The 14,555-nt window shown below is 42.7% G+C and overlaps 1 protein-coding gene across 2 annotated transcripts in view; it reads right to left on the bottom strand.

Moving 5' to 3' along the window:
* Nucleotides 1–14,555, bottom strand: part of LOC117558728 (arylsulfatase I-like) — a 29,754-nt gene that overhangs the window by 13,043 nt on the left and 2,156 nt on the right. For both annotated transcript variants that reach the window (XM_034235089.1, XM_034235088.1), the window contains exons 2-5: nucleotides 12,275–12,468; nucleotides 7,436–7,575; nucleotides 1,789–1,938; nucleotides 258–332 (exon numbers count right to left, since the gene is read on the bottom strand). In XM_034235089.1, coding sequence (XP_034090980.1) covers nucleotides 258–332; nucleotides 1,789–1,938; nucleotides 7,436–7,575; nucleotides 12,275–12,463 — 554 coding nt within the window. In that variant the 5' untranslated portion in view covers nucleotides 12,464–12,468. The remainder of the gene's footprint in view (nucleotides 1–257; nucleotides 333–1,788; nucleotides 1,939–7,435; nucleotides 7,576–12,274; nucleotides 12,469–14,555) is intronic.

Genomic DNA, 14,555 nt, shown 5'->3' with positions numbered 1-14,555 from the left:
ACTCGTCACAGCAGCGTCACAAGTAACATGTAATGATAAAACAAGACTATGAGGGGCCAAATGACAGCTAACAAGATGTAAAAGTAGGATATTATATACATTAAGAGTGCAAGGAATAGCATATTACATTTTATATAAATGTAATATGTACAGTGTGAAGACAAGTCCAGTTATATCCAGTCATCAAAAGAGAAACCATGGAGCTGTGAGTACGTTAATCCGGGTTAAATGTGAACATAATAATCCTATAGCTGTACCTGTAGTAATCCACACTTCCTGTTAGAGATCCAAAGAAACTGTCAAAGCCCTTTCTGGTGGGCAGGCACGCCTTCCTGCAGGAGAGACAAAGAAAACGGATTTCTATCAAAGGTTCAAAGGGCTTTAAAGGTCTCCGATCATGCAAAATGCACTTTTTGATGTCTTTTATACATAAATGTGTGTCCCCGGTGCGTCAGGGAACTCACAAAGTGTCAGAAAACAAAACCCTCTCTTTTCCTCCGTACCCAAATCTCTAAAATGGGGGAACAATGGATCTGATCCAGATTTGCATCCATGCGGACCCACGGCACTATCAGAAACGTTGCACTCAGAAACAATGCACCAGGTGTTTTGGACGTAATATGGTCTTTGTTTACATTAGCAAGCATCGCTAACACTCAGAGCTAACCTGTACTGGAGAGAGTATATGTAAGAAAATCAGGATATATAAAGGTACTGACCCACCTTGTGGTAAACCCGCAAGAGATAAAGCATTTGAGGTAGGTTTTGAACATGATATGGTGTTTAATCACTGCAGCATTTAGCTGTATCTGGGTAGAATTCTCCCGCATAAGCTCCGCCCCCCTCTTTAAAAAAAAGAAGCTTTATACCCAGAATCAGCACTTTAGTAACAGGGCTGAAATAGAGGGGTATGAGGCATGGCTAGAATGGGTGATCTGTTTGGTATTTTGAGCAAAACACTTAATAGACATGTTTTTTATATATTTTTATATATTTGAGACCTATAATAATAATAGCTTGGATTTATATAGCGCCTTTCAAGGGACCTAAGGTCGCTTTACAAGTAATAGGGCAAAAACAAACATAACAAAACAAAAGTCAGAAAGACAAAACAACAGATCGATTAGGGGCCGAAAGCCTTGGCAAACAGATCGGTCTTGAGGGCCCTTTTGAAGGCGTCAAGTGTGGGGATGTTGCGAATCATCCGCAGGGAGAGCGTTCCAGAGGGTGGGGGCTGCCACACTGAAGGCTCTGTCCCCGAAGGTTCGCAGTTTGGTGCGGGGGGTGGTAAGCAGGCCAGAGTCTGAGGACCGCAGGTGGGGCATGTTGGTGAAGGATGTCCGATAGGTACTGGAGGGCAAGGGCATGGAGGGATTTGTAGGTAAGGAGGAGGACTTTGTAAAATATGCGGGACTTGACCGGCAACCAGTGTAGGTGGATGAGGATGGGAGTGATGTGCTGCCACGGCTTTGTGTGCGTGAGTACCCTAGCAGCACAGTTTTGGACATACTGGAGCCTGTCCAGGGTTTTGTTGGGAACCCCGAACAGGACACCATTGCAGTAGTCCAAGCGGGTGGTGACAAATGCATGCACTAGGGTTTCGGCAACCGACTCCGAGAGTGACGGTCGGAGTCTGGCAATGTTCCTTAGGTGGTAAAAGGCCGATTTGGTCACAGATTTGACAGATTTTGACTATAATATATGCCTACGAATTGCATCATAGGAGACCTTTAATATTGAGAAAGGACAGATGCTCCACATTACTCCACCTGTGAAGCACCATCTCACCTGTAGAAACCCAGGTGCCACTTGCCCACCATGTGAGTGGAGTACCCGGCCTCTCGGAGCCTCTGGGGCAGCGTGTCCATGTGAGCGGGCAGACAGCTGGGCTGGCTGGGTCTGATGATCGAGTGCTGCAGGCCTGTGTGGATCTGATATCTGGGAGAAAAACAACATTTGATTGGCTCTCTGACCGAGGAACATCCCACTTATCAAATATCCGTCCCCATAAGTGTCTCAGAATCAGAATTCCTTTATTAGTCTCGCAGTAACTGCAAAACGTGGCAAAGCAGGTTAAGAACAAGGCAGGTGATAATAAAGAATACGCTCACTCATATAGAGAACAACACATTAGTGATAACAGAATACACGTAAAGATTATTAAGTACACATCCATGGCTAACAAAGAAAAGCAGCGATTTAAACAAAGTTACATGGGTATCATATTAGGTGTTGAGACATTTAAAACAATGTCACTCGTTGAGCTCAATCATCGCCATAAGGCCAAATATGTCCAGCTTTCAGTTTCTAAAGAACGGAGGATTTTAAGATTATTTTTGTTTTATATTGGTCCGTGTTTGAAAGAGATTTTATAGTTTCAATGCTTGAGACAACGAGGTCACCCCGATTGATTTTACACTGGATTTATCTGAAATATGGAAACGTTGTTTTATGTAATATGGATGGCATTATATACTGTATGTGACGACCCCTGCCATGCTATCTCTTGTGGTGTGTGTGTGTTCCTTTAATGTTCTCCCCAACCTGATCTCACCAGAATGCGTGACTCCACCACGACTCCTTAACACCGCATTGCGTGGTGGAGTCACGAACTTTGCTACATTTACGTGTCTGCACCACGCAAACAACGCCAATGTAAAGTGAATGAGGCTTGTCGTGGTGCACACACGCATTTCTACAACGTCCTGCAGTGAGCTTTTATTCTATAAAACGTTTTTAAAATCTACTTTATAGCTTGTAGTAACTCACGGGAGGCTTCTTTCATTTTATTTGTATTCATAATAATTTGTATTTTTCGTCAGAATGTATTATGGCAACCCTGTCTCCTAAAAATTACGTTCCCACAGAACTAAATTGCATTACGTTTAGCTCGAAACGTATTTTAGCTAGAAACGTATTTTAGCTAGAAACGTATTTTCTCCCACGTTACGTTCGTTATGAACGTATCTCAAATACGTTTATTTTCTACATATGTTTTCCATTTATTGTCTTGCTTATGATAATGATAATAGTCATTTATAAATATCATTTTAGAGCACACATTTGAAATCACGCATTCTGGTGAGATCAGGTTGGTTCTCCCTTTGGTCTATCAGCTTTGATTGAGGACACCTGGCTGCCGGTGTTGTGTCAATTTATGCACCCCTGTCGTGAAATGCACCCCGTGACACGGGAACGCGCATTTGAATGTATAGTCCGCTATTCTATGTTGTCTTTTTGATGGTTGAGTCGTCGAATCCTGGATTTTGCATTCATTCGTCACTTATTTCTCAGTTAATTTTTTATTTAATATATGTTTTTATTTAATTGTGACGTCCTGTCTGTATACTTTTGCTTGTACTTGTGCTTTACAATGTATTGTTTATTTTTACATAAAGTGCTTGAGGGTGGGATTAATATAATACATTTTTATTTTGGGTGGTTCTTTCTATGAATAGCCTGGTTGCCACGATATGCACCCCTTGCTATCTCTGACAATAAACGTGTCACATACATGAAACTTGCTCCATTTATTGGTACTGGTCCTACAACTATACCCTCCAAAGTGCTTGAGGGTGGGATTAATAGAAGCATCTTTTTTTAGGGGGTGCTTTTTACGGCAGGCCAGGGATGTATGCAGTATGTATGCATGTTCTGAATCAGTCTTATATGTCTTAAATTATATGATTAATTGGAAATGGGGGACCCTGATGTAAACAAGACGAAAGTCTTTCTCTGGTCTGCATCCCCTTAACAATTGTATGTTTTGAGCTGTACTGTACTGTACCCAATATACAAGCTGTTAATAAACTTTTCAATCAATCAATCAATGAAACCGGCAGGTTTCTGGGAGTTTGTTCCAGATATTTGGAGCATAATAACTGAACGCTGCTTTAGTTCTGACTCTGGGGACAGAAAGCCGACCAGAAGACCTGAGAGTTAAGATAAGATAAGACTTTATTTATCCCGAAGGAAATTGTTGTGCCAGAGTTACAAAAATACAATAAACTCAGATGCATAATAATAAAACTGTACACCAACAGTGCAGTGAAAAGAGCAATTAAATATCTACAGGAAACATAGAAGGTCACATAATGAAGTAAATATTAACAGTATTTAGTAGTGCAAAAAACGTAGTGGCAGATACGTAATTGCACGTTATTATAGAACATTATTAATAATTAACAATAATGATATTGCACATGTGATATAGCAGCGAGTGTTTTGTAATGTAAGTAATGATATTTATATTGCACATTGGGTGGAAGTTCTCAGTTCCCTTAGTTCTGGGTGGTAAATAACTAATGAAGCTTAGCGCAAGTTCAACCAGGAAGACCATCTTTACTCATTCATTCACATGTTCCCATCTTACTACTCTCTCTCCTCTCAATCAGTGATCGGGGGCGTCACTCCCCAGCTAAACCTATCACTTCGCTCTATTCCCACAAGCCTATCATAGCGTATTGCTAAACCTTTAACCTGTTAAACCCCGAGCCTGTTTTTCAGGTTTCAGGCTCGAAAATGACATTCCCAGAACAAATGACTATAACTTTACTTCTAAAAGGTTTATATGAATAATTGTTGTTATCAAAGCAAGGTTACATCTGTGAGTTGGATGTAGAAGTGTCAGAATCAATATAGATTTTTCTGTGTCAGAGTAAATTCAGATGGAACATAGCAAAAAAATATAAATTCCTGTCTCCGCCTAAAGAAAACCCATTACTTATAGTGAAGACCAACCTTGAATGATGGGTTAGTAGCCTAAAAGCTTTAGGAATCCAAAGTATAACATATAATAAGTACCCTGTATCAAGATTGAGGCAAAACAAGTGACATTTGATCTTTTTAGAGAGGTTTATGAAAATAAAGTCCAGGCGGAATAAGCTTTGGGCACATTTGGTTCCATCAGTGCCATTTGACCTTTTTCAGGTACCAGACTATACAAATCATTGTATTACATTGAATCATCACTATAGGTATTCATTCCATCCAAAAAACAAAAAACAAAAATAATAATAATTTAAATTTATTTTTTATTTTAAAATATTTTTGTGTGTGTGAGTGAGTGTGTGTAGGTGTGTACGTGTAAGTGTAGCTGTGTGGGTATGTGTAGGTGTGTAAGTGTAGCTGTGTGGGTATGTGTAGGTGTGTATGTGTAAGTGTAGCTGTGTGTATGTAACTGTACCAACACACTATACAATAAAACCACACTGTAGGTCATTGTGTGTAGGTGTACTTGCACAATAAAAAAAAACGGAAACATAGGTAACATTTGACTCCAACTGGGGCAGATTTATTTCAAACATTTTACCAACACACTATAGGCATGTAAAAACAAACATTTTACCAACGTACTATACAATAAAACCACACTGTAGGTTTGTAAAAACAACAAATATTTTACCAACACACTATACAATAAAATCACACTAGGTATATAAAAACAACAAGTATTTTTTTTTTAAATAAACACTCGCAAAACGTTATACCTACCTGAACTTTATACCTACCTGAATGTTCCAGTATTTAGGTCGTGCCACTCCCTGAAACAGTTCTTTTTGACAGTGAAGCATAGAGGGACCTGGCACTTCCTGCAGTACACAGGTGTCTTCACCCTTTTGAGTCCAGCATCTAGGCACCTCCTGCAGTTCTTCCTGACCTTGGTGGCATCTTCCCCATAATACTCGGGCATGCATGTGAGTGGTGGAGGAGGGGGTGGTGGAGGTGCAGGGCCTTCAGCAGGGCCTTCAGCAAACTCCAACAATTCTACAGCAAGCTGCTCCCTGAAAGTCTTCTGGGTGTGTGGCTTTGTCCTGCTGGGGTCACTCCTCATCTAACAAATGTGGAAAAACAAAGAGATTAGATTAATTCACTGGCTTATACTTATAGGATAATATTAGACTATAAATGAATAATATTACACCAAATAAATAAGTAAACACATGTATATTCATTCACTGGCCATTCATTTAGAAAATGTAACTTCAAAAAGACAAGTAACACTATTTAGCATTTTGCCTAATCATTCCTGTAGCTTCTTGGCTAAGCTAGCACTGTGACGCAGTTCCACCAAACACATAAGTAATATATAAAAACAGAGAGATTACATGCCTTTCCCGTGGTGGAAGTTCAACATCCGAGTCACTACTGTCCGGATCCAGGTCTGGCTGGAGGAGATCTTCATCATCCGACGAAGAGTCATCTGGTATGATCATAGCCCCGCTATCGTCAGCTAGCATCTCTAGCACCTGCTCGCCTCGGTGGTGAAGCTCTCCCTTCTGGCTGCGTAATGCGTTATGGAGCCGGAGCGGGCGTAGTTTATACTACGCAGGATCATATCTTTGGAACCCATTGGTCGATTTGGGTGATTGACACCTTTTCTGAACCGTTAGAGCCAATAGAATCGAGTGACAGTTAGTAAGTCCCGCTAAACACTTACGTCAAGTAGAGAGAGGTTTGCGTAAACAGCACATGAGACAGCATTAGCTCGGGACTGCGAAACTTTATACCTACTCTGCTGCCATGAATGTAATGATAGATTATCAGGAACAATTCTAAAGTGACTAAGAGACATTGGATTAACCTTAAACAGCGTTTGTATTCCCTTGAACACGAGCTTTGATCACAAAACAGCAACGGTAAGACATATTTATTGTTATGGTTTTGAAAACTGTTGTTTTTTCTTCTTCTCTGTTCTGGCTGTTAGCTCAGTGAGTTTGTGTCCTACAGTGATGATACTTATAACAAAATAATCTGTGGAGTATCAGCTTTCAGATGATATGTAGTTTGTGCAGAAAATATTAAGTTTTAAAGATCGTTTTTGCTAGTTAGCACCGGAAGTAGCATCTGCCCGTTTTAGCTAAGGGCTAATGCTAACGCTTCTTGTGAGACTTGTGTTTTGTTTCGGTAAAAATGGTTCGTATCGTCAGTTAGCTGAGATTCTTCTCGTTAATCTGGTATAACACATTAATAGGTTTTTAAATATTAAGATGCCCTGAGACACAGTGTCGTGAAAAAAAAACCCAGGGTCCCCGCCGGCGGGGACCTTCGGGCTTAACAGGTTAAATCTGCTCTCTCCCCTTCCTCACACAGTTGTCATTTCAGGCGACTCAACGCAGCCCTCCTCCCCCCCTTCCACCTTGCTTTCTTCCAAATCCAGGGTCAAGCTTAAACCACTCCACTTCAGACCGACCTCCATCAATCCCTTCATGCCTTCACCAGCACCAGTGTCTAGATCCCAGAGGGGGAATCATCGGCTCGGGTTTCCCCTCCCGAGTGATACTCCCGCACAACGGGGTCTAATCGCTAAACACCATTACATGCATCTGTGTTTTCCTGGCAATAAATATATATTGAAACATTGCAAAACTTGTATCTCCTGATTGAAATAAACGAATACGACGTCATGCAGGAAGCCCCTGAAAACCCTGCTAACCTGCCGGTGAGCAGCTGGCTGCGCGACGGCGTGCAGATCGGCTGCACGTAGTAATTCTCCAGAGTCACGCCCTCCGCCGCCAGCTTGTCCAGAGTGGGGGTCTTGATGGTCGGGTTGTGGTAGCCGATGTCGTTGAAGCCCTGTGTTGAATTATTCAGATTGAGATGATTTACACTGAGCATTTGGACTATCCATCTGTAGGGACAAATTAACGGTTTGAATACTACTTGGGAAAGTCCTTTTTTTTAACTAAACTAAACTCAAAAAGCAAGGACATTTGTGTTTGGTAGATGATTTCTTTGTTGCAAGAATTCTTCTTGGTAATGAATCTTATACCGTTGGAAAGCCTGTGTATTTCCCTTTTTAAATGGTGCTACATTTGTGAGGAACATGCATTTGTGGGATGAGCAGCAGAGCGGATATGTGGGTGTCAAACAGCTTTTTTTTGCTGTTGCTATTGACTCTTGTTTTGAGCTTCTTATGCTTATACCGTTTTTCATCAATATATTACAGGTCTCAGATATATACAAAACATGTCTCTGAAGTGTTTGGTTCCAAACACCAAACAGATCATTGCAGCATTACCCATAATCCCCTCTGTTTCAGCCTTGTTTCCAAAGTGCTAATTCTCTGTCTGTGTTGTGTCCCGTCAATTATGTTGTATGTGAAAGCTGAAAAGTGCGACTTCCATGCAACCACTGTCTCCTTTCTGGGCTATATTGTCACCGCCAATCAGGTGCAGATGGATCCATCCAAGGTCAGTGCGGTGGCCAACTGGCCCACTCTTGATAGCAGCAAAAAGGTTCAGCAATTCCTGGGGTTTGCCAACTTTTATCGGAAGTTTATACGCAACTTCAGTTCTGTAGCCGCACCTTTGCATGCTCTCACCTCCTCTAAAGTCTCCTTTCAGTGGACTTCCCAGGCCGAGTCCGCCTTCCAATGCCTCAAGAAGAGATTCACCACGGCACCTGTACTCACTGTTCCGGATCCCCAGAGACAGTTTGTGGTTGAAGTTGACGCATCCAACGAGGGCATCGGGGCTGTGTTGTCCCAGAGATCCTCCGAGGATAACAGGATGCACCCCTGTGCCTATCTATCGCGTAAGTTGACCTCAGCTGAAAAAAATTATGATGTGGGGAACAAGGAGTTACTAGCTGTCAAAGCAGCTTTGGAGGAGTGGAGACACTGGCTAGAAGGGGCGGAGCAACCATTTCTTGTTTGGACTGACCACAATAATTTAGTATATGTTAGGAAAGCCAAGCGACTAAATTCACGTCAGTGGACGCTGTTCTTCAGCAGATTTAACTTCATATTGTCTTTTCGGCCCGGTACACAAAACCGTAAGCCAGACACACTGTCTCGTCTCTTTGAGCCTGAACATAATGCCAAGGAAACAGTATCAATCCTTCCACTGAACTGTGTGTTTGGGTCGGTAACATGGCAGATAGAAACAGATGTGAAGCAGGCGAATGTTGTGAGCCCGGCACCCAGCGAGTGTCCAGGCAACCGCTTGTTTGTCCCTGTGTCTTTACACTCTCAGGTAATCCACTGGGCTCACACGTCCAAGTTCACATGCCATCCGGGCGTCCGACGAACAATGTTTGCCATAAAACAGCGGTTCTGGTGGCCGGCCATGAAAAAAGAGGTCTCCGGGTACGTGGCGGCCTGTCCAGTGTGTGCCCGGAATAAGACCTCGTCCCGGGCCCAGATGGGTCTTCTCCAGCCCCTCCCAGTGCCTCAGCGACCATGGTCGCACATCTCCATGGACTTTGTGACTGGACTACCGCCCTCCAAAGGTAACACTACCGTCCTGACGGTGGTAGACCGTTTCTCAAAGATGGCACATTTCATTCCTCTGCTCAAACTTCCCTCTGCCAAGAAGACGGCAGAGGTCATGTTAACTCACATGTTCAGAATCCATGGTTTCCCCAGTGACATAGTTTCCGACAGAGGACCACAGTTCATTTCCAACTTCTGGAAGGAGTGTTGCCAGCTCCTCGGCGCCACCGTCAGCTTATTTTCCGGTTACCACCCGCAGTCCAACGGTCAGACAGAGCGCCTGAACCAAGACCTCGAAACATGCCTCAGGTGCCTCGTGTCCCAGAAGCAGACCACTTGGAGCGATCACCTTACCTGGATAGAGTATGCCCACAACACTCTCCCCTCGGCTGCCACGGGTCTTTCCCCTTTCCAGTGTGCTAATGGGTACCAGCCTCCTCTCTTCCCTGCTAATGAGGAAGAAGTCAAGGTTCCATCCGCGCATGCCCTCGGCATGCGCTACTCCGGACCTCGACCCGGATTAAGTCAGCGGCGGATCGTCACCGGCGTGCGGCTCCCCTCTACAGGGCGGGCCAGAAAGTCTGGCTCTCCACCAAGGATCTACCCCTACACGTTCACTCCAAGAAGTTGGCACCGAGGTTTGTGGGTCCTTTCCCAATTTCAAGAGTCATTAACCCTGTCTCTGTGCGCCTCAAACTCCCCAGATCTTTGAGGGTCCATCCCACGTTTCACGTGAGCAAACTCAAGCCAGTTCGAGAGAGCACTCTGGTTCCCGCCTCCAAGCCCCCTCCACCACCCCGGATCATTGAAGGTGGCCCGGTGTACACAGTCAGGAGACTTCTGGCGGTCGCAAACGGGGCCGAGGACGACAATTCTTGGTTGATTGGGAGGGTTACGGCACTGAGGAACGTTTGTGGGTCTCCTCAACGTTCATTGTGGACAAGACACTCATCAGTGACTTCTATGATCGTCACCCTGAGCAGCCTGGGCCGTCAGGAGTCGGCCCTAGAAGGGGGGGTACTGTTGTGTCCCGTTAATTATGTTAAGTTTTGTCATGTTAGTTTAGTTTATGTTCCACTTCCTGTTGTATTTTGTACTCACCTTGTCTCATTCCAGGTCCCTTTACTTCCTGCTCTGGTTCCTTTTCCCGCCATCATCAGTGTCTGCCCCGCCCCTGATTGTTTCCACCTGTGCCCACTTACCTCATGTATATATTGTCCTGTCTCCCCTTGTTAGTTGTCGGTTCGTCTTGTTCATTGTTCAAGAAGTAAGATCTAAGCCATTGTTTAATGAAAGTCAGTGTTTTGCCTTTTACCCTCCACGAGAGCGCTTTACGTTTGTCAGTTTGTTCATTCCTCTAAAAGAGTGATTTTGTTTTTTGCTAGTAAAGACTATTTTTTCTTCAAAACCTTTTTGTCTCTGGGTCGTGCATTTGAGTCCTCCAAGCTATTGAGTCAAGGTTCCTAACAGTCTGTTACTTTAGATGAAAATAAGGAGCCCCTCCCCACGCCCCTCTGAGAGAGATTTGGTTACAAAGAACTCAATGGTGCTCTAGGAGGAGATTCAGGTAATAAGGGGGGGGGGGGTTACCTTGGTTGCTGATTGGCTAATGGTTACACAAGACAAAAAATCGTTGTGACATCATAAAGTGGCCAAAATCTGTTCAGCTCATTTTCAGACAGGTTTTTATAGAAATGGATCAGGACAAAAAGAGAGAGAATCTTTGTTCCTGAAACTTTCAGAGTCTCTTTCCACAGAGGAGACACATGTTGATGTAGAAGAGACATGAAGAAGAGGGGACACATGTTGATGTAGAAGAGACATGAAGAAGAGGGGACACATGTTGATGTAGAAGAGACATGAAGAAGAGGGGACACATGTTGATGTAGAAGAGACGTGAAGAAGAGGGGACACATGTTGATGTAGAAGAGACGTGAAGAAGAGGGGACACATGTTGATGTAGAAGAGACGTGAAGAAGAGGGGACACATGTTGATGTAGAAGAGACATGAAGAAGAGGGGACACATGTTGATGTAGAAAAGACGTGAAGAAGAGGGGACACATGTTCATGTAGAAAAGACGTGAAGAAGAGGGGACACATGTTGATGTAGAAAAGACGTGAAGAAGAGGGGACACATGTTGATGTAGAGGAGACATGAAAACGTGGATTTAGCATAATAGGTGACCTTTAAATGAATAAATTGCCAATATGTCTTGTTTCATCAAACTTATATTTTTCTGCATGGAGCAGCAATTGATCTGTTTCCCTCCCGCTCATGCAGAAGGCTACCAGACTTTGTTTTTTGTACCTTCTTGTGTAACATTTAGTTTTGTTTTATGTGAGAAGGGAACAAAATGACCATGTTGCAACATCAGCATCATCTGGCCGTTTTATTGGAAGCATGCATCATTACTCGACTTCTCAAAAGGAGCTGTTTATGACTTACAAATAGTCACTCATAAAACCTGAGACTTTATAAGGCTGATGCTGATGGGGCTGATTTAAATCAATACCTTCAGTTTATGATGTGAATTATAATCAAGTGTTAAATCAGACTTTAGTTCCACCTGGAGTAAATCCACAAGCTACCCTGCAGTATACAAAGTCCTTCAAACTAGCTGCACCTTCACCAGCTTTGAGAACACTTTCATGATCAATCATTATAAAACATATCATATATATTATTCTGAAATGGACCAATCTGCACAATGACTACTTTTACTTTTTGGTACTTCAAGTATATTTGAACGCTAATGCTTTTGTACTTTTACTCGTAACAGAGTATTCTTACACTCTGGTACTTCTACTTTTACTCAAGTACAAGATCTGAGTCCTTCTCCCACCTCTGGTTATAGGAGTTAATTGCTTTCCAAGCATCTGATTTGAGACATTTACACACACACACACACACACACACACACACACACACACACACACACACACACACACACACACACACACACACACACACACACACACACACACACACACACACACACACACACACACACACACACACACACACACACACACACACACACACACACACACACACACACCTGGTCGTCTATGAGGATAAAGATGATGTGCGGCTGGTTCTTCTTCTTCTTTGGTTCCGCCTCATCTGTACGGTTGTTTCTGTCGGTCTGGTTCTGGTTCGGTTTGGCCCGGTCTGCAGACAGTTGGTCGACGCGGCAGAAAACACTCAGCACAGCGAGAGCCACGGCGACGGCGGCGGCAGCGTGCATCTTCACTGCAGGGAACAACAGAAACCTCAACAACAGAAACAGGACTTCCACCAAACAAAACACCAGGGGAGTAAAGCTCTGAGTCGGCACACATTCACACGCACATGCCATCGCTGGAGACTCAGCTTGGATCATAAAACCACATTTATAATGGACATCTGAACCACATCAATCTGCTGCAAGAAACCGAGGAGGTCTTTCACCATATCATCTTTGGAATTGTATAAAGACAATAATTTACGATGAAAATATAAGTTGTGTCTGAGAGAGCAGAAACTCTGAATGTGACTTTGGTGCAGCACGGACAATATCCTCTATTACTGTACTTACAGTTGCAAGAAAAAGTGAACCCTTTGGAATGACCTGGATTTCTGCATAAGTTGGTCATAAAATGTGTTCTGATCTTCATCTAAGTCACAACAATAGACAAACACAGTCTGCTTAAACTAATACCACACAAACAATTATATGTTTTTATTGAACACACCATGTAAACATTCACAGTGCAGGGTGGAACAAGTATGTGAACCCCTCGGCTAAAGACTTCTTCAAGAGCTACTTGGAGTCAGGAGTCAGCCAACCTGGAGTCCATCAATGAGACGAGATTGGAGGTGTTGGTTAAAGCTGCCCTGCCCTATCAAAAATACACACCAGTTTTGAATTAGCTATTCTTAAGAAGCATTGCCAGATGTGAACCATGCCTCGCACAGAAGAGCTCTCAGAAGACCTACGATTAAGAATTGTTCACTTGCATAAAGCTGGAAAGGGTTACAAAGGTATCTCTGAAAGCCTTGATGTTCATCAGTCCACGGTAAGACAAGTTGTCTATACATGGAGAAAGGTCAGCACTGTTGCTACTCTCCCTAGGAGTGGCCGTCCTGTAAAGATGACTGCAAGAGCACAGCGCAGAATGCTCAATGAGGTGAAGAAGAATCCTAGAGTGTCAGCTAGAGACTTAAAGAAATCTCTGGCACATGCTAACATCTCTGTTGACGAATCTACGATACGTAAAACACTGAACAAGAATGAAGTTCATGGGAGGACACCACGGAGGACACCACGGAGGAAGCCACTGCTGTCCAGAAAAAACATTGCTGCACGTTTGAAGTTTGCAAAAGAGCACCTGGATGTTCCACAGCACTACTGGCAACATATTCTGTGGACAGATGAAACCAAAGTTGAGTTGTTTGGAAGGAACACACAACGCTATGTGTGGAGAATCCAAAGGGTTCACATACTTTTTCTTGCAACTGTATGTGTGGTTATATTGAATATGGGCCATGTTTCAGAGTTTACACTGAACTTAACTTCATGTTAGCGGCATTAGGAGCAGGAGTGCTGTCATTGGCTGTAATTTAGTTCATTGATAAACCACTGGAGTATTGAGGTTTTCTTTATTGTTTGGTCGCCTTAATTAGAATTGTAAATAGCTTTTAGTTTAAGAGTCCTCTTATGTATTTGTTTGCTTTAACCAGAACCCAATATACTCTTTGTTGATTAGATAACTCTTTGTATGCCATTTGATATGAGTTTATTATTAAAACAACAATAATTGTACCAAGTACATCTGGTTATGTGTTGCGCCCATTTTTCCCAACCAGCTGGGACGTTACAACAGATTAAGTTACTTTATTTTTTTTAGAATCGTGTGAAAAACAAGGACCGGCATAAAGATATCTTGCTCATTGATTTGCAATTTTAAAAAGGAGACCTACCACAATTGAACTAGTCAGTTTTACGTGATCTAATGGTAAATATTGTCCAAACTCAAAATGTTTACTCGATTTAACTCGTTATATTAAGATGATATCTACACGCATATATATCTGCCTACTTATTTAGCACAAAGGTAATTTTGTCGCACACTTTTAATGTCGTGAAACTTAAAATACTCAGTTTTTGTCTGTATATTATTTTGTGTGTGTGTTGCAATGGATTTTAGAGCACACATTAAAGTCAAACTTGATGGATCTGCTAATGCTTTATTCAACAAATAAATTGACTTATTAACCAGCTTATTGGTCATAAATGTGAAAAATAACCTCAATAAGTTGTGAGCCAAAGTAAAACAACCTCAAATATACTACATTAC

Source organism: Gymnodraco acuticeps, unplaced genomic scaffold (genome assembly GCF_902827175.1).
Source record: "Gymnodraco acuticeps unplaced genomic scaffold, fGymAcu1.1, whole genome shotgun sequence".
NCBI classification, from domain to species: Eukaryota; Metazoa; Chordata; class Actinopteri; order Perciformes; family Bathydraconidae; genus Gymnodraco; species Gymnodraco acuticeps.
The sequence above is the reverse complement of the archived record's forward strand: the minus strand, read 5'-3'. Positions and strand labels throughout refer to the sequence as shown.